The sequence below is a fragment of the Bacillus rossius genome, chromosome 1 (assembly GCF_032445375.1).
Source record: "Bacillus rossius redtenbacheri isolate Brsri chromosome 1, Brsri_v3, whole genome shotgun sequence".
Classification (NCBI taxonomy): Eukaryota; Metazoa; Arthropoda; class Insecta; order Phasmatodea; family Bacillidae; genus Bacillus; species Bacillus rossius.
In genome coordinates this window covers 373562701-373582664 of record NC_086330.1, presented here as the reverse complement: position 1 = coordinate 373582664, position 19964 = coordinate 373562701, and the positions used below count along the sequence as shown (strand labels likewise).

The 19964-nt window shown below is 42.2% G+C and overlaps 1 protein-coding gene across 5 annotated transcripts; it reads right to left on the bottom strand.

Moving 5' to 3' along the window:
• Positions 1–570: 570 nt before the first annotated feature.
• On the bottom strand, positions 571–18250 carry LOC134528496 (uncharacterized). Of its 5 annotated transcripts, none has more exons than XM_063362163.1 (9): positions 18189–18250; positions 15599–15802; positions 12494–12612; positions 12039–12261; positions 9427–9649; positions 7584–7862; positions 6211–7043; positions 4452–4682; positions 571–1146 (listed from the first exon to the last, which is right to left on the bottom strand). In XM_063362163.1, the coding sequence occupies exons 2-9, from the start codon at positions 15782–15784 to the stop codon at positions 1051–1053; spliced, it is 2190 nt and encodes a 729-aa protein (XP_063218233.1). In that variant the 5' UTR covers positions 15785–15802; positions 18189–18250; the 3' UTR covers positions 571–1050. The 5 variants fall into 5 exon arrangements, with proteins under 5 accessions (XP_063218233.1, XP_063218230.1, XP_063218232.1 ...); XM_063362160.1 differs by having other exon boundaries at positions 17882–18243; XM_063362162.1 differs by having other exon boundaries at positions 18045–18243.
• Positions 18251–19964: the final 1714 nt, after the last annotated feature.

Sequence of the window (19964 nt, the reverse complement as noted above, 5' to 3'; positions counted from 1 at the left end):
TATTGATAGTTCGCTGATAGCACGCATGTTGCATATAAAGTCTAGTGCTAAGAAAACTATATTTGATAGCCTGCACTCTTTAGTGGTTAGTGAGTTCTACGACAATAGTTATGGATGGCTCACGTTTGGGTCACAGTTTTTGTTTCTCTATTTAAAGTTGAACAATTGTTTTTTTTTTTGCATGACTTATTAATTTAAATTGCTCGGTGTGCTTTTGTATACTCTACTTTTTAATTAAACGCTACTTTCCATAGGTTTTGTTTATTTATTTACAATTTTTAACATGCACACCAAGTTATATGAATAACTTTACCTCAACAAAAATGCTTTTCTTATATAAAAAATCGCACCCCTACTTTTCATACTTAATTTTTAGCATAAAATGTGCAACGATTATGCGATAAAACAAGGTATATGTTGTACTTTATAATTAATTTTTTGATAAAAAAAGTTTAAACTTTTGGTTGCTATGTATTCTTAGGCCCTACTGCTGTAGTTTTGAAAAGAAAATATTTCCATCAGTCAATTTATTCCTGGATACTATTAGCACACTATGAATGAGAGAAAATGTTATTTTCCCCTTTTAAGAAGTTTATTTGATGACAGTCCCTTGATAAAATGTCTTAACAAGAGTTTCATTGTAGTATTGGAGGAACAGATTGCAGAGATGTTTCCACCAGCGAGCCAAGGCCTCTCGATAAGTTCAATTTATACCACCTTCATACGTTTTAATAAACATATCATGAATAAGTTCACAGATGTAACAAAATGTATTTCATCATAAATAATTTTGTCTTTTAATGAATAAACAGTATTTATAAAAGTAAAAAAAAATCAATCACAACGATATCTTCGATTTAAAAATTAAATTAAGCTAAATCAATCCATCACATGTTCCTTCCTTCTTAGTCCATTTAAATTACATATGCATGTGCAGCGTAACACTGCACTAGATCATGTACTTAAATTTCATATGCTGCACTGCTCGTAACACAGAATACAGTACGTCGTGTGACGTGCCCCATGCGTTGTGTGAAATACCAGCGACAACTATGTGAATGGCAACTTCTGACTGCTGTGTTTCCTCCAGTCCTGCAACGCCTTTTGCATTTGCCGCGTGTCCATCTCTTCCAGGCACGCCAGAATCTGCAAACACAAAAATATTATGATTGCATCACTCGGTTCCTCATTATTACAGCTAGAACATACCTAATTCAATGTTCTTAATAGGGATGTGCGAGTACCCGATATTTTCGGGTACGGTTCAAATCCACAATTACCCGAACCCGGAATCGTTGTACGTACATGGATTCGAACAGTATTACAAATATTCACAAAAGTTATAAATTAATTTAATATGGCTCAAAAATACTAGCAGTGAAAAATAAAATTAGGCTACTATTAGGTAAGTATTTATAATATGATGTAGCACAGAAAGATATGTAAATTAAATAATTAACACAGTGACATTAAAAGAATTTCGAGATTTTGAGGGCTTAAACTATAATTACTAATTTCGTCATACAGCAAACTATAAACTAAATACAATTACATACCTACAAGAAAAAAAACGTCTTGGCTATTTATTGGAGAAAAAATGGTTTCGTTTGCTGAAACGTTTATAAAACTGAGATTTCCCTGTGGCGTGCAGTTTATTACGATTGAGTTTGAGAATCGAATATGTTTTGTTTTTCATATTTTAAAGTGTTTATTATTAATTAATTTTTCATAATTATAAACGTTTAAATTTCAGTGTAATAAATAATTACCAGTAGTTACAGTTAGAAAAAAGAGAACGGACATTATTTTCAAATTAATCAGTTATTTTTAATTATTCTGTGCTTAATATTCGGAATCGGATTCATATCTCAAATATTGCCAGGGATTCAAATTGGATTTGAACCGAACTGAAAATCAAGGATTTGCACATCCCTAGTTCCTAATCATTTCGTACATCTGGCCGATTGTGATAGCCATTACTATTCACAATCTAGGAAACATTTATCATTTAATGTTTTAATGCACTGGCTGGTTCGGTTGAGTGTCCAAAATCCTGTTGGCCTGCATTACTTCCAAGGTGGCGCTGGCAGGACTCGGTCCGCTTAGCTCTGAATGATCAGGACCAAACATTACGTATACCGGCTAGTTCAATATCTTTCCAGATAAATAAAAGCTGTGAATTTATCTTCCCACAGAGTTTGAGACTACATGTCGTATTGCCCTTCGTGGATGTGTGGAAGCAGGCGACGGTACACCGTCCAGAGCCTGCCTCCGGCCTGAGTTACCCCACTCGCAGGAATATCTCTGACACCAGAGTGTGGTCAGCCAGTATGTACTACCAAGGCCATCTAATGTGTCAGCATCAACTCTGATGAGAGGGGCCAAAAGCTTTCAGACATGCGTTTAGTACACAACCGAGTCAGGAATAACATAAACAGGTTTAAAAAAATCTTTATTAATAGAAAATGTTAAGTTTATGTTTATTTAATATTATTTGACATTCAAACATATGATTATGTTGCAACTCAGAAATGTTAGCAACCACTTAGTAAGAAACTGTTATGGCCTAAGACTATAATGTAACCAATGCGGCACGTGTTTCTTTTTTGACATTGTAATTTAATGATATAATGCTTATTCTCAAAATACAATGCAAACATTTATTTGAGTTTATTGAGACATATAATTAATAATTTAAATTGATTTTAACATGACCAGTGTCTTGATTAAAATGGTAGTAAACAAACACAACTGACCAAAAAAAAAAAAAATTGACTAACACACTATTTATTTTTTATTTTATCTTAAAAAAAAAAATAGTATTCAATTAGTGCTCTGTTTCTCTGGATCGAATGTGGGTGTTGCTTTGAGGGGCCGGTGTACTTCATAATGAGATTTGGTACTAGATTCTCACTACTTAACTAGTTTCAAGGAGACAACCAGATAAGCACATGATAAGGCAGCAAGTAAAAGAGTTTTCATCACACTGGTCTGGAGAGCGCTGATAAATGAATTTGCAACTAGTTTCTATTTGGTTCTCTGACAAGTATAGGCAACATTCTAAATACCCATTAAACTGCAATACGGCATATCTCCGCCAGCAGTTTCATCCTTGTGATTGGCGGCATCTGCAAGAGCAGACTTTATTTTGTAATACCTGTGACTGGGCCTTTTAACACGTGTTTACTTCCATGCTGAGCTATGATTGGAAAGCTGACAGTGACATGTGCCTGAAACTCAACTAGTAGTGAAGCACCTACATTGCTACAGTGGTTTTACTAGCAGCTAGTCTCCGAATATAAAGCTCAATTTTTACCAAAAACTGCTGTATTATAATTGTATACTTGTACTTGCCGCTGGAAGAGCATGAATTAACAGCGATGGGAACAGCTTAGTTGGAAAACTAAATGCGCATCAATTAAACCCACTTTAGACAGCTGGTGTTTACTGCCTCCTGAACCTCCGCTTAGTAGAAAAACTACACGTTCTGCCGGTATACTCTGAACACACCACTTTATTAGCTCTCGTTTATGACTTCTGAACTTGGTGGGGGATGGGGGGAGGGGGGGGGGGGGAGGTTTGTGGCATCAGCAGGTGTGATGGATAAGTCAGGATAACACTTTTAAATACCGGTTAAGGGGAGGAGAGAGAGTTCAACTTGAGTACGTCGCTGGATTACTTCCACTCCTCTTCACTGCAACTGCTCGCTAAGACACCCCCTCCCCATCTCTTCCCCCTCCCAGGCCACCACTGTATATTACGGCATTTATTGCTTCCTGACAAGTGGCACTCGAACCACAACCAAAATCTCTTTTTATCTTCTAATTGTCGATTGCTGTTTCAAAATAGGCAGAGTAAATCAATCCACTGATCAAAGTGACACCAGAAATAAAGATCGTAATAAATTACTAATTTAGATCATTTTTTCATTTCTGTGTGTTTGAATAGTGAATTAAGTAGTTTTCATAAACTCAATTAAAATGTCTGGGTCCCATCATATTGAGAGTCACATTGTTTTTGGTTAAAAACTAAAAACGGTAACACTACCCTGAATGACCAGCAACCAGGGTGTCCACAGTTAGTACTTTCCTACTAGATCTAGTACTTTTATAAGTTTTTTAGTGGTCCAGTACATTTATGCTCAGATCTAGTACTTTTTTCTTTAATATAACAGTATTACAGTAACTCCAATATGTTTTATTATTAAGCGTAATTATTTTTAAAAACTATGGAATGCATGTGAATGTGTGTATGTGGTGCGATGTTTAAGTTCAAGCATTGCAATGTCATAATAACTTCCTAAATTATTAAAACCATAACAAATTATAATTTAGTACTTTTTTTTCAAATCTAGTTACTTTTTTCTCGCCTAAGTTGGTATAAAATATTTTTTTCCTCGTGGACACCCTGCCAGCAACCGATGTGAAGATAAGAGTCGTGGTGGGACTCACGCTGTCAGCCTTGTGGAAGAGGCTGGTAGGGATGTTCACCGCACCGGAGCGGCTAGGCGCGGCGAGCCGGCACGCCAGTAGCGCCCTCATGGCGTGCAGGACGCGAGGGTCACGGCAGCTCAGGGAGGCCACGGAGCAGCTCGCGTCCAGCGACACGGTCACCTCCCAGCGGCCGGCGCGCAGAGCCAGGATCCTGGGGGCCGGGGGCGTGTCGGCGTCGCAGCGAGGGACCTGCGGCGTGCAGCACGGGTGAGACACGGCAGGCGCGCGCGTGCTCCTGGGGACCCCTGTAGCGTCCACGACGAGGCCTATAGTGCCATCCCCTACTCGCGTGGCACGGGCGAGGTGATACCTTTCCCTGCGACGAGGGTGCTCACTGCCTACCGTTCAGTGTTCCTGGGATGGATCAAACATTTCAATGAATGCGCATACTGTGCATGTACAGTACACTCCCGATTATCCGCGAAATTAAGTGGCAGGGCCACCGCGGATGGTGAAAATCGCAGATAGTCCGCAAAAGAGCCGAAAATGGGAAACAAAAAAAGGAAACATTAATTTCAACTTAAAAATATTAACATTTATGTACAGTAAAAGTTACAATTAACAGTAAAAAAATTTTTAATCATGCTAAAATTGTAGTATTTCACTGAATAATTAACATACAACACATTTCAGTAATGTAAACATGAAAGTGCTCAACCATACGACTAGAAACAAAGTGAGACAGAGACAAAAATAGAAATGCATGCCAGCCTACTGCATGAGTTCCGAGAAGGCCTGTGGCGTTTTACTGTATACTGCACACAATACACTTGTCAGTAGAGTTCAAATTTGCTCAATTGTAATAAAATACAGATTTATATATGTGCTGTATTTTTTCGTAGAATGCGCGGATAATCAGCACCGCGGATCATCCGCCCGTGGATAATTGGGAGTTTACTGTAATTTTAAATCAAATTGGGCTAAAACAAGGAGATGGTGTTATATTTGCAAAGGTATGGATCACGGTATGTTAAACTTGTTACTTTGTTTCAAGATAAAATTGTGTGGTACGACATTAGGTAACTAAAATTCTTCTTCGAGAAATCTGTTCAAATTTGATGATTGCTGCTCCAAGGGAAGACCCTTTATTAAAATGAATCGGCTAGCTTGAGACTGTTTTACCCTCATATCCACACTTACAACCTCCAAGTGTCAATGCTCTGTATCTACCATACTTAATTTAGACATGGTCTCTTTTCCTATGCTGAAGAATTTAAAAGGAATTCAAAACCGATCACCAACTAAACTTTTTCACCCAAAAATACTTAGACAGCTGGTGAATAAGCAAGGTTGTGCTGCTTCCCACCCGAGACAAGTGGACTCACGTCTCACACGAAGGTGCAAAACTTAGTTTCCAAATTTCTTTACTCAAAAGCTGACCTCATTTTGTATGCTACGAACTATGGAACTGGTCACTAGTGAAGAGCAAACATGATTTGGATAACATAAAAAGCAACCCTTAAAGAATTTCATTGCATTGTCATCAAATGAATACTATTTTTAAAAGCAGCAAACCTCCTACAAAATATATGTAGTCTTTAGTGAAAGATGCTTGTTATTTTTTAGCAAATAGATATTGTATGCTCTGCACTCACACAACAGTTCGAACGAAACCTTTCAGTTCTGCATTTTTATTTGGCATCTCAACTTGTAAAGTCAGTCACTGAGATCAGCAGTTGAAACACGAACAGAAGTAGGTAGAGGCAGGGTGACTCACGCACTGGGCCCGCAGGTCGGGGGGCAGGCGGTGCAGGCACTGCCCCAGGAGCGCCCTCCACAGGCTCCTGGCCTCCACCGGCCTCTGGAGCCTCAGCACGCACTTCAGCTCGTCGCTCCGCAGCGGCCCGGTGCAGTCTGGCTCCGCCGGGGGACCCAGGCTGTTGGCGTGAGCCATGCGTGCCAGGTCCTCGCGCACGCTCGCCGCCTCGCGCCGGCGCGGCAGGAGCCGCGAGAAGGGGCCCGTGCTCGGCTCCAGGAAGTGCGAGACGTCCAGGGAGGCGGCCCCCGCGTCGACCAGCACCCAGGGCCGCCCCGGCCGGAGCAGGCGAGACACCAGGCCGCAGCGCACCTCGACAGAGGCGACGCCCGCACCCGGCACCGCCAGCGGGAACCGCAGCGCCACCGGGCGGTGCTCGCCCAGGCCGTCCTCCAGGGACACCAGCCTGGTGCACGTCTCCCCGCCCGCCCTCGCCCGGACCGCCAGCGACCAGGCGGGCGCCTGGAACTGCTGGCGCGTGAGGTTACGCACGACGACGTTCACCTGGTAGAAGTCCTTCGTGTTCGCGCACCACACGTTCGAGAACATCGACGAGCCCTGCGCCAGCACCGCCTCGGCGCAGTCCACGGTGACCTTCACCTCGAAGTGGTCCCGGAGCGTGTCGACGCGCGTCGCCACGTTGAGCCCCGCGATGAGCTCGTCCTCCGCGGCGACCTGCTGGCCCAGCTGCTGCACGCGCCCGCTGCCCTCGTGGATGGCCTGCAGGACGTCCGTGACTGGGTCCGTGCCCTCGCTGCGTGCCAGCACGGCCTCGCCATCTCCCGCGCCCTCCCCTGCAGCAGCACAGTCGAGCCAGTACACGTCGCCGTACATCTGGAAACAACAGGGAGACAGTCTTATGAAACTGTGAATTACAAAAGATATTCACCAACATGCAGTAAAAAAAAAAAAAATTTAAGTAAATAAGCATCTAACATTTACCTGGTATTTGAGAGAAAAGATGCAAATAACATCATTAACATGTTATCCACGAGAATTAGCTATAAAAAAAAACAGCTAACAGAAAGTTTGCCAATCAGCAAATTTATGACAATATGACAATCTCTGGATTTCCAGGCCAAATCTAAAAAATAAAACTATTGGTGCTAGGATACCAGCTATTACAATTAGGCCCTGTTAGCTATGAGAGCTATTCATTGTGAATAATCATGGAGTAGTGCTTCCTCATTGGTTAAATTTCCAGTATGAAATGCTTTGCTAGGAAGTTATTTATAGAACTCCCATATCTTTTTCTTTCGTGCTTGAAATTCCAAGGGACCGGTCTAACGTCACTCTTGAAAGGCTGGGGGCACGCCCGGGGCCTCTGCACTCACGCTGACGGCCAGCACTGCGCCGGTGCCGGCGACGGGGGGCGGCGGCAGTGACGCTCCTGACGGGCAGCGCGGCACAGCGCAGCTCGAGGCTGGGGCCGTGCAGGAGGCGGCACAGCCACAGGCGCCGGCCGTCCCCGCACACGACGCGGCCCGCGGCGGCGCACAGCACGGGGCACGCCGCCGTCGGCAGGTACACCGTCGTGTAGCAGAGGCTCTCCCCGGCGGCCGGTGCCACGCACACCACGCAGCCCACCGAGAGCACGATGCCCAGCACGGCGCCTGCAACACACGGCATTACACAACCACTCTGCCACAGCGGCTTCGACCAGAACACGGGTGGCACAACAGAGGAGGAGACCTGATGAAATCACAGAACATACTACTTCAAAAACAAAAAATAGGATGGCAACTGCAAAACGAAAGGTGTAAAAACAGAGATTAATGAAAGTAAGAACTAGGTATACGTAGTACCGTAACACCCGAGTAAATGGAATTAGTTTATAACACCTACACAGCTCTGTTCTCTGTAGAAGAACAGGGGTTATGTTCTTAATTTTTTTTTTTTTAATTTTCAGCGCTTGCTCCCCACCTACAGAGCACATTGGAGGTTTAATGGGTTGGTTCCAGACTCGAACTGAACGCAGTGCAATTCAATTTAAGGTGATTATGCTGGCATTTTTTTATTATCGGCCCATCAAATCAAGGGTGTGTTTGTGTCAGCAAAGCAGGACGATACGTGCAACGCTCGCTGGTGCTTCTAGCGCGGTGTTGGCTCTAAGCGCAAGGCTCTGAACTGGCATGCAGTCTTCTCGTTGAGCATAGGACAACTTTGAGATTTAAGAGATGACCATAATATTATATCGCTGAGAAATGAAGATACAGATGTGCTTTCAAGACTCTGTATTGGGTGTTTCATGACTAAAAAATAATTTTGATATCACACATTTCAGCCATTTTCAATTTTTGTAAACAGACACCATTCATTATATTGTGAGCATTTTTCAAACTCCATGGTTTTTTTCTCAAGCTCTGCACACTTTATGTGAGCCCAAGTAGGCAGGCTCCTAATGGTGACCCATTGTAAATGTGTCAAAATGTTCTTTCATGCAATTTAGCGTGAGGAAAGTTCTGACCCCACCAGTTTTAACCTGAACCAAAAGGGGATGAGAGAAGACGGATGCTGGATAGAGATGCAAATCGTGGGGAGGGAATATGGATGAAGGGTGCTGGGTTCGTGATCTTCCCGTTTGTTGTCTTCCTGTAAGGTTTCTCAGGAGTTAGTCATAGTGACCTTCAATGAATACACCAACAGGTAATTACATGAACATTCCCATTTATTCGTCATGCCTGCATGCTCAGTCCTGTGCAAGGACTCTAGGCGCTGCAAGGCTCTATTCTACCTGAGGGTCGGACCTAGGACCCTGGGACCTACTAGACTGCCATCGGCTCTCTCTACACAAACCATCTCGAGTCCTCGCACAACGCACTCTCCGTCTCTGAACTGACGTCTTGCAATCTTGCGATGCTGCCAAGAGCGACGTGTCAGCATTACCAAACAATCCCCCCACAGAACAAACAGGATGCGCAAGGTAGCCGTCTCGCGTGCGAGCAACGAGCGTAGCCCTGATGGCTCGACAACTGCTCAGCTGGAAGTTGAAACTAAAAACAAAATCCTCTAAAATTATATTCCCCTACAATTACAAATTAAAAAAACATGCAGACCCCAACTTAAATTAAATACATTTTTTTTTAAATTTTGACTATAAAAGAGACTGTTCATTGGCGAGACTGCAGACGGCATCACCGAGGAGAGTGCAGCTTGTTGCGTGCACGACACGGGTACCTTCCAGCACGAGGACAGCGGTCACGGGGTGGTCGCTGTGGTACACCTGCCGCAGGACGGGCACGCTCGGCGAGCGCAGGTCGACGGCGATGGCGTACACGTGGCCGCCCCAGCCGGCAAACAGCACGTCAGCGTCGCCCTCGGGCGGGTCCCTCAGCAGCAGCCGGCGCAGTCCCGGGTCCAGTCCGGCCGTGCACGGAGCGAGGAAGCAGTCCGCCTCGTCCTGCGCACGGCCACCGACACAGACACTCGCTTGGCGCCCGGTTCTACTTCTGAGGAGACCACATGATGTGCCTCATTCGTGTTAACCTGCGTTCAAGTCATTTCCTTGCATGCGGATACAACGCGGCACTTCATTATATTATTATTTATTTGATTATCCACACACAAAACAAAATCAAGCATTAGGCCAGTTTACAATTTTCTTGAGATATTAAACAGTACAAATGTAATGCCTATAAGTCTCGAAAGAGACTAAGACAAGACCAGACAAGCTAGACGAGACAAGACAAACAAGACTGAATAAAGGCTTTACAGCCATATATAAGGAATAGGTTCGATGCAGCGCGCATGCGCCGACCGGAGGAGGGGAGGCGGGGAGCAAGCCAGCACACACTAGGAGGGGGAAGGAAGGAGGGGACGACGTGCCATCACCCACGCAGACGCGCGGTTTTCAAATGAAGCGGCGATCCTGACGCTTCACAAAAAGTAAAATATCAGTTAAACACCAAAAATTTAAACCAAGCTATAGAGCACCATTAGAGAAACTAAAAAGCATAAAAAAAAATAATGCAAACCATTCAATAAATAAAATAATTCAGTTAAAATACCTGGAAAAAAAACCAACTTAAAAGATTACATCTAAAGATTATACCGCTATGAATTATGTTTGGTAATAGTGACTGAGTAGGGTCAATATTTCCAGTGTGAGCCTCTTTTAATGTGGCAGGATTGCACTAGCAGTGTCTTGTGGTCTCAGCCTCAGCGCCTCCTTGCTTCTGTGACCAACATGAACTTACTGGTTGATAAGACGCAAGTTTTGTGTGCAATTTTACGCTCAGGAAAAGTTATACATCCTACAACTGATGGCATCTCACGTTCGCCGAGTTTATTCGACGCACGTTCATTTATGGAGTTTGTGAGAGTTGAAGATGAGATGCTGCTTGCAGTATTGATAACTTATCAACATTTATTTGTAACGAAAAGGGCACGTTATTTAGTAACTGACACAGCAATTCAGGACGTGGCACAAGAAACAGGGCCGGCATGTCAACTGCCACATAGAGACAACCTGCTGGTAACAGGAGCACCACTGGGTAGGCATGGCACCTGGTTATTTCAGACAGACCAAGCTCTTCACACGTCTATCACATATTTGTAATAGTGATGGGCCAAATCCAAATTTCCTCAAATATGAATATCAAAATGTAACCGGAATAAACCCCTCGAATCCAAATCTCGGTCTCAATGGTCAAAAGTTAACTACGGTGTTGAAACATTCAACCCTTTAAATGTTTGTTTCACAAACTAAGTTTCCAGAATCAAAATACGTATTGTCATTTTATTTGTACAATTACCTGGTAACAGGATAGGTATGAAGGAAAAATTTTTCCTAGTAAACATCAGAGTTTATCAGTGTTGAAATTTTTTGATTTAATTTATTTCCTCAAATACCGTCTTTTATCACATAATGTGTCGTACCCATATTTTAGTGCGTCAAAATATGGATAAAAAAAACCTCTCGCGTAAACGTCGCATAATGTTTTTGGTCCCGCTATTAGTTGCCGAGCGCTTTGTGTAGGTATCTTTTCCGTATAAAACTATGTATTTTAAAGTATAAATATAATATTAATTCAGTAATTACAGCGTAATTATTTAAATAACGTAAATACGAAGCTGTCTGATGTGTAAATTTTCTTTTAAAGACTTTTTAAACATAATAATCTTCATTGTTTGTCTGCGTCGCTGCAGTGTACCGCTTACAAAAATGTAGCCAGCACTCGTTGCAATCATTACTGTTTGGTTATGTTGTTCCCGTATAGAGCACGCACACGTAGTCAAATATCGATATCTCGCCGATTGCATGCAACGCGCACTCTCTATGCGGCACCAAGTTAACTAACTACATTTGATATCCCGCTCACTCGTGGTGTTTACTACGGTAGTTACACGTTCGTTCGGCTTGCATTTGGATCACAGATTTTGTTTTTCTATTTTAAGTTGAAGAAATGTTTTTGTTGCATGAATTATTAAATTAAATTGTTTGGTGTGCTCTTTTATACTTCACTTTGTAAATAAACGTACTTTCCATGAATGGGTTTTGTTTTCATGAATACTTTTATTTAACAAAAAAAAATTATTTACGCATAATCGTCGCACCCCTACTTTTCAAGCTTGATTTTAGAATAAAATGTGCGACGATTATGCGAGAAAACACGGTACTTCTCTTAGAAAGTCTATCTTCACGCAGGATATTGCAGACTCCATGCAATGCACTTCACACCGCAAAATAATATATATTTTATAGAAATGTTATATAATTAACAATAGATCCTCATTAGAAAACACATATATTAAAGATTTAAAAATGATCACGTGGATGCAACGCGCACCTGGGGGCTGAATCCGGGGAGGGTGATGGAAAACCTCCGGGCTAACTCGTTGGTGTAGAAATTCATGAGGAAAACGTTCCCCTTGTCGTGTTTCTTGATCAGCACCAGGCCCCTGCTCAGTGCTGCCAACTTGACCACCTTGTTCAGCTTCAGGTTCTTCACAAACCTGAACTGCTTCACCATGGTCGCCTCTCCGTCGGAAAACAAGTCCTCCTCGAACATACTGCCGACAGACGATCGGAAATATTAACGTCGCGTGTTCGACAGTTTCTGTTACACTCACTTTATTACAATGAGCATCATTATTATTAATATCACAGTAAATATTTAAAAAAAAAAATCTTAATCTTTTAATTTTATTCACATACACAAACTAATACTAAAAATTGTATAAAAATTGCCGAATGCAGCTTGTGATGAAGTGCCTGGGTTCAGTGAAACATGCATATGTTTACCTGTCAGACGGAAGTTGTTGAATCGACTGCTTCAGCTCATAGAAGCCACCAGCCTTATCGAGACAACGAATGGAATCACAGATGCTAAGAAAATCTTCTACAGGCGCATCTAGCATCATCTGCAACAAAAAAATATTAAGTGTTACTGCATACTTAAACAGTATTATAGCAAAAATTTCCAAGACTTTTGTAACACTGAATATCTGTTATTTTTATAGTAAAATCAGGAACAAACGACAACAGTTAAACCTGGATTTCGTTGTAGTGTGTTTACCAGCTATTGCCTATACCTTAGGTATTTTTATTTAAGCCTACACAATTTCCCACATTTTACTGTAACATACCTTCTTGTGTTTTCTTGACAGGGTATATTGGCAGTTCATTTACATATGTGTAGTGATATTGCAAGCTAGTCTCATTAGTTGCTTACTAGCCTACTGCATTTCACATGATGTTACATACTATTTTTCAGAAAATATTATTGTAAATAAAAATACTATCATCAAACTCTGAACATTTACTTTCGTAAAACGGTGTTGATAATAAACAAAATCTCAAGCAGTCGTAGCTGCTACATGTATTCCAGTTGCTTTGAACCGAAGCACAATGAAAGGTGATTAATCAGGATATGCTTTGGCTGTTCTGTAATCTGGCACCGATTTAGCCAATCGCACTTGATATTTTTGGTGGATCCCGAGCGTTACTTTCGCTACACCTGGTAGTCTTGGTTTGCTCAGAGTTCATCATCGTTGATGTCCGTTATTTTCATTTCAGTGCAGTGAGCATTATTATTACTAAAAATCACTGTAATTATTTTTAAAAATCTTAAAACTTTTAATTTTATCCACAATAATAAACTAATATTCAGAATCGTATAAACACTTGCAGTAAAGTGCCTTAGTCAAGAGACAGGCTGAACCCAGAGCTCAGTGAAACACGGCATATGTCGACCTGTCGGACGGAAGTAGTTGAATCAACTGCTGTCCCGTTTTCGAGTGGTCAGATGTTGCATTTACATTTCCCTGGTACATTTCCATAATAATTTTTTTTGGAGAAAACTAACTCTTTAAGGAGCGTCTTATTAAAATTTGTTTTAAATACCATTGTACTTCATATTGATGTTTCTTATTACATTTCTGTTAAAACTGACATTCCATAATCTGGTAAAAAGATGATTCAGCATGACCGGGATCCAAAACGTGATGGATTAAAGCCCGTTCACTGTATTAAATTATTAACTCTAACCAGTAAAACAAAAGAATTGTTACCTGAAAACTTATTCAATTTAAGTTAAATATGACCTGTCTCAAAAATAACAAATCAAAACACCAATGATACACAGTACACAATACTAATGACTAGGGACAAGCTTTAATGGTTTATTTTGAAAGCAATTTCATTTTTAAAACAGATGTATTCAGTGTGATTGTTTTTATTTTTATGAATTCATTTGTTTTCCCATAAAAATAGTGTTCTTTCCAAAAAATAATGTACTCAGATATTTCTTAATACAAATTATATCAAAATAGTACTATTTTGACTAATATATGGTTCACTTTTACAATAAACTATTTCGTAATATGTATGTCTTAGGTAAAATTTGGAATAAAAATAAATCTGCAAGAGATTGTTGGTTTGGAATCTGTATAGACCAAACGTCAAAAATTAAAAAATGAGTTTCTGATAAAAAAATCCAAAAAGCTCAAACTAATTAAAATTATTTTTTTCCCAAATTATTTACATATATTTTGGTAAAAACTTCATGCTGAAAAAATTAAGTTCATTTAGTATGTTAAAATTTAAATTTTTGTAAGAACACTAGTTTTACTAAAATGCTGATTAGTTTCAAGATTTTTGGTTGAATTAGATGAATTAGGGTGTATTAACTTGTATTTCGGTGTTTAAGGGGGTGCCTCCCATTTCAGGTCAAGATATATATATATATATATATATATATATATATATATATATATATATATATATATATATATATATATATATATATATATATATATATATATATATATATATATATATATATATATATATATATTTACAGTAATTACAGATAAACTTGTAGACTTTTTCAATTGTTTAACTTTCACGAAATGAAAAATTATATACAGCGCATACTTTTTGCATAATTAGCTGCCAAAGTTACATTTTTAACCTTTTTTGGGTTGTACAAATAAGGAGAAATTAATTTATTGCAGACCTGAAACTTTTTAGGTTTAACTGCAATGCCATTGGCTTCGTCAAGAAATGGTTTGAAATTCTTTCAGAAAATATTAGTTAATTTTACCTGGCATTTAAAAATTCTCAAATTTTTTACGATTTTGACAGCCAAGAAAAGTGAAATGAGTGTTTGTGATAGAAATGCAAACCATATCATGAAGTAGCCAGTGGCATTGCAGTTAAAACTAAATAGTTTCAGTACCGCAATAAATTAATTTCTCCTTATGTGTACAACCCAAAAACTTTAAAAATGTAACTTTGGCAGCTAATTTGCAAAAATATATGTGCTGTTTATAATTTTTCATTTAGTGGAAGTTAAACGATTGAAAAAGTCTACAAGTTTATCTGGGGTCGTTACAACGCCGAAATACCACAACGCTGAACGTATAATAACGCCGAATACCATAACGCCGAATGCCAAATTGACCGCAAACGCCGACAGCTAGAAAACAGCTGTGTACCACAACGCCAAAATACAGTAATGCTGAAAAATGTTGCTGCGGGAAGGGGGGCCCCACAAAATGAAAAACAACTGAATGAATTTGTGTGTGTGTTAACCTAACCTGGGCTAGCCTAGCCTAACCTAACCTAACCTTTGTGGCGGTCCTGCAATGACATTTTTCGGCGTTAGTGTATTTCGGCGTTGTGGTACACAGCTGTTTTATAGCTGTCGACGTTGTAGTCAATTTGGCATTCGGCATTATTGTACGTTCAGCGTTGTGGTGCGTCCCCGTTTATCTGTAATTACTGTAAATATAAAATTTTGACCTGAAATAGGAGGCACCCCATTAATGGTGCATTGACATGTTTTTTGGTTTCATCACAATGCACCACACAATCCCGTCCCCACTAGCGACGCAGGCTACTTGCAGGGTCGTGCGTCCTGCTGCTCTCCAGGTGCCTGAGCTCCGGGCCGGGGGCCTCCACCACGTGCACCGTGCTCTCGCGCCACGCGACCAGGAGGTGGGCGCCGCCCAGCGCGAAGTGGCGCACCTGGGACACCGGGTCCACGCCGTCACCGACCCTGCACGGCAGCAGCGCGAGGCCCGGGCGCATCCGGCCGTCCGCCCGCGGCTGTCGCGGGCAACAAGAGCACCAGGCATTACTCCGGGCGTGACCTCACGTGGCCGAGACCACAAAGCACTGGTGGTACTCCCCGGTGGCTCAGAAGAGAACGACACAGAGGGCTCTGAAACACTCTCGAGTCGTCCCGGGACGTCGGGACGGTACCCGCGACACTCGACGCCGGCGTGAAGCCTTGGCGATCTCGCCCATCGAGGAACCACAACTGAACGAAGCCACAATTACTTACAGGCCCCTCTTCGCTACAGCCGTGCTGGTCTCAACTGTTTTAAAATAACTAGCTGAAGTACCCGCCATTGCCCGGGTTTCACACAGAGTGTAAGGGCTTCACTTATAGTGATAACAATAGCTTTTTTTTAAATCAGCTGTAGAGTTTCATATTCCTATTTTGAACATCTGTGTGCACCAAAATTATGATTTTAGGGATGGGGATTGAGGATGAAGGCGATTTTCTAAATCTTATGTATAAAAGAGAAATTGGAGTAGGTTTTATTACATGAGATGTATATTGTAATTTTCTTATTTCAAACAAGTGTTAAAAATTTCATCATGATGTACCCAAATTCTTCTTTAAGGGTTCTTGTCTCTCAACAATTTTTTCAATCATACATAACCATGATATTCTAATCTTGGGCATCACCATGTAATTTTTCCACAATTTGTACTGCATTATTACATTAAGAAATAAACTTTAATCTTAAGATGTGTAAGTAAAATCATTATGTTTGTGTTGATTTGAAATTTCACTTGCAATTGGGCTTTCACCCGGTGGCAAGGAGTCCTCCCACTACTTCAGCCTCCCCCCCACAATTTTTTTTTTAAATCTTTCTCCATAGACCCTTTACACCTCTCACCTCCAACCCCTTTTCCTTCACGCCTTTCCACTCCCGCCCTGTCCTCACCAGGAACGAATATCTCCCTCTTTCTGCTCGCCTCCACACCCTCAGTGTGTTCCACGCATGGTCTCTCCATATGAACTCATCTCTGTACGATCTATCTCCCAGCCTTCCCCAGTCCCCTCCACTTTGATCACCTTAAACAACCTCACCAGCCTATCCCCCTCCCCTGCGGTGTGTCTTTGGTGACCTATGCATCTCCCCCTCTCGCTGTTTTCTTCTCCACATACCCATGAACCATGACCCGTCTCGCTGCCCATGCTCTGTCACCTCCGTCACCACAACCGCACGCTCCATCACCGGCCTGATCAATGTGCAATACGTCTTTCCCTTCCCGTGCACTTCAGTGTCCTGCCAAGCAGCCCTAAGCCCTCCTCCCCTGCTTGACCCCTTTCCGAACTTGCTTCCCCCCCTTCTTCTGTCTCCCTTATCTCCTGCCCCTTCCAACATACTTCCCTTACTACCATCCTCCTCGTGAACCTGACTGCCTAGTCTCTTCTATATTCAGCACCATACCATTCCTCAATGTCCATACCTCTAGCATGTTCAGATCATCTTGTAGCCATTTCCCTTCCCTCGCTGTTGCATTTTGTACACCATCGGCCGCAAACATCCTCAGCTTACTTCCCGTTTCCTTTCCAACATTATTCATCATGATGGCCAACAAAAGGAGCCCCATCACACTTCCTGTGGTACTCCTAAGGTCACTTCCCCCGCTGTCTCCGGTCCCTAAGGAAGTCTGCTACCCGGTTAACCACCTGCTATTCTTCACTTTTCCCATCAGCCTCCTGTGTAACACCTTGTCAAAAGCCTTATCGAAGTCTACAAATATTGCATTTACCTGCTTTCCCGCCATAAACTGCTTCCACCAGGCCTGCAGTTTAGCCTCCTTACCTCATCTAGCACATATCTACATTTCAACCCTCCACAACCAAATCCTGCTGGCACTGTTTCCTTTTTCACTTTCACACCATCCCACACCTCACTATCTACAAAAATGGTAATTTCTCCAACAATATTTTTGCCTTTTCTAGGTCTTCTGCAGATTCCTGTCCTTCCAACTTCCCAATAGTACTGGTATTTCTTCCTCTCCCTGTTTACCTTAGGTAACTATGTATGTCTACTCAATTTTCCTTCACCCCTTTCTTTAGCAGGCTTTTTCGTGTATGCATACCTCGCCAGCCTTTTTATCTGTCCCAGATCTTCCTCAGCTACCCCATCACAGCTTTTATGTCTTACCCTCCTATCTTCCTGGCTTTGTCATTAAGCCTCCACATTTACGTTTTAATATGTTTAGACTTTTTCCGTAGTAAGGACGTACTCTATCATCCCCTTACCCCTTTAATTAAACAAACTCCAGAATGAGCCTTAAAATTAAATATATCCACTTAGGTGTCATATTTCATTGTGCGACGTTTTACGAACATACCGTTTAATACAGACAAAATAAATATAAAGATAATGTCGTGACGAAAACGTACACTATAAGGCACGCTTGATGCTTATTACATCATAACATGCCTTGGGCGCCGCCATCATATTAAACAAAATACTAACAAAAAATAACAACACACTATAATGGGGAATTTTACAAGATCTGTGGAGGGAATTTCGTACCCGCTTTGACCAATTCCTAAGTATCAATCTGTGTAGTATACATCCTCAGATTTATTTATTTATTTATTCAGTTTTTGACCTGTAGATCCCATATGGAGGTAAGGACTCCGGGATATAGAATAAGTGAATTAATAGAAATATATACATATTGACGCCGCCGTCAGTGCTCCCTCAAAGAGCACAGGCCATTATGTGTCCTCAACACCTGATCAGTGCTAGTGCCACGAACACGCCCTAGCGGGTAGCGTAGTGCAGCATCTCTACCGGCGTGATGTCAGTCACGGCCAGCTAAATGCTCAAAGTGCCCGGCCGGGTGTGGCAATGCGCATCAGGTATCTAGTGCACATGTAAATCAATTATCAAACAGAAACTAAAACTTTTAATAAGTATAGAAATTGTTTTTAATTAATTAATGGTTGTGTCAAATATTTCCGTTCACAAAACTGGCCAGCATCGCCTTCCCGCGCTTCGTCGTTTTCCCGCGGGTTTTCCTCCCCTCCCTAGCCCGGTTACCAGGGAGAGTCGGGAGTAGCCATCCAGCACTCGCCAGGGCCGGCAGCCCCGCGCACGGGGAGCATCCAACTTTCGCGCCAATATCCACGTTTAGCATCAATAGGTAATTATCTCCGAATCATCTTTCTACAGCTCCCCGGTCGGCCCTAACCGGCTGTACGAATTGTCGTGCGGTCCTTAGTTAAAGTGTGCGACCCGACTACAGGTCTTTTAACGTACTACGTAATTATTGTGTTTCAAGGCAGCCTGCCATAGTGCCTGTGCTTCATGCCTTAAGATCTCCCCACGGGGAGTTAGGACTTTGCCCACGCAGGGCGGCATTGCGCCAAACGCGTAACTCAATTTACGAATGCCTCAATCCCTGGGACGTGCAACGGACGTGAACGAGAGACCATGCTGGGTCCCGTCGCACCCGTTCCCAGTTTAAACGTGGCACACGCCACTGCGAGAACCAGTCTCGCGTCACGTGACCATCAGAACTCCAGGAGCCGAATCCATTCCGAGCCCGGGATGCACTCATAATTATTTAGTGTTAATTGCAGTGTTAAGATTAGTGTGTGCCGTCATCATTACGTCTATGTATCATTCAGTGTTAATTGTAAACTCGTACAGACCTTAGCAGATTCACGTATTAAGTGCATTACGGACTATCACGTGCCAGGCACCCGTCTTGCCGCGTCACGACCCGCCATCACCGTAACTCAGGTTAGCCTGCACCCCTCGCTGGAGTAGTCTTCGGAGTACCGTGAGACGTTAATCAGTGCCGCCAGTCGAGGGCCGTGTGGGCGGAGTGAAGGTTGACGACGATACAGCCAGTCACGTGAAAGTGCCCTGTGTGACTAGAAGTTCTGTAACGTTTGTTGCCGGAATAAAATAATCAAAGTCACGTGTGTATTTTACTAATACGGCGTCCTGGGAGGCCACAACAGCCCGGGGGGCCCTTTGTCGACACGTCCCTGCCTGCAGCCACGAGGCCAGGAACCCCGCCCTTGAGACTAAATTTCCATTCTAACATTTTAATTAACATAATTGCAGTAATCATCTTCCTGCTGTTTCACTTGCAGGTCTTGTAGGATCTCTTTTAACTTAGGGCTGGTTTGAAAAACTTCTGTAGATACAGGAGCAAC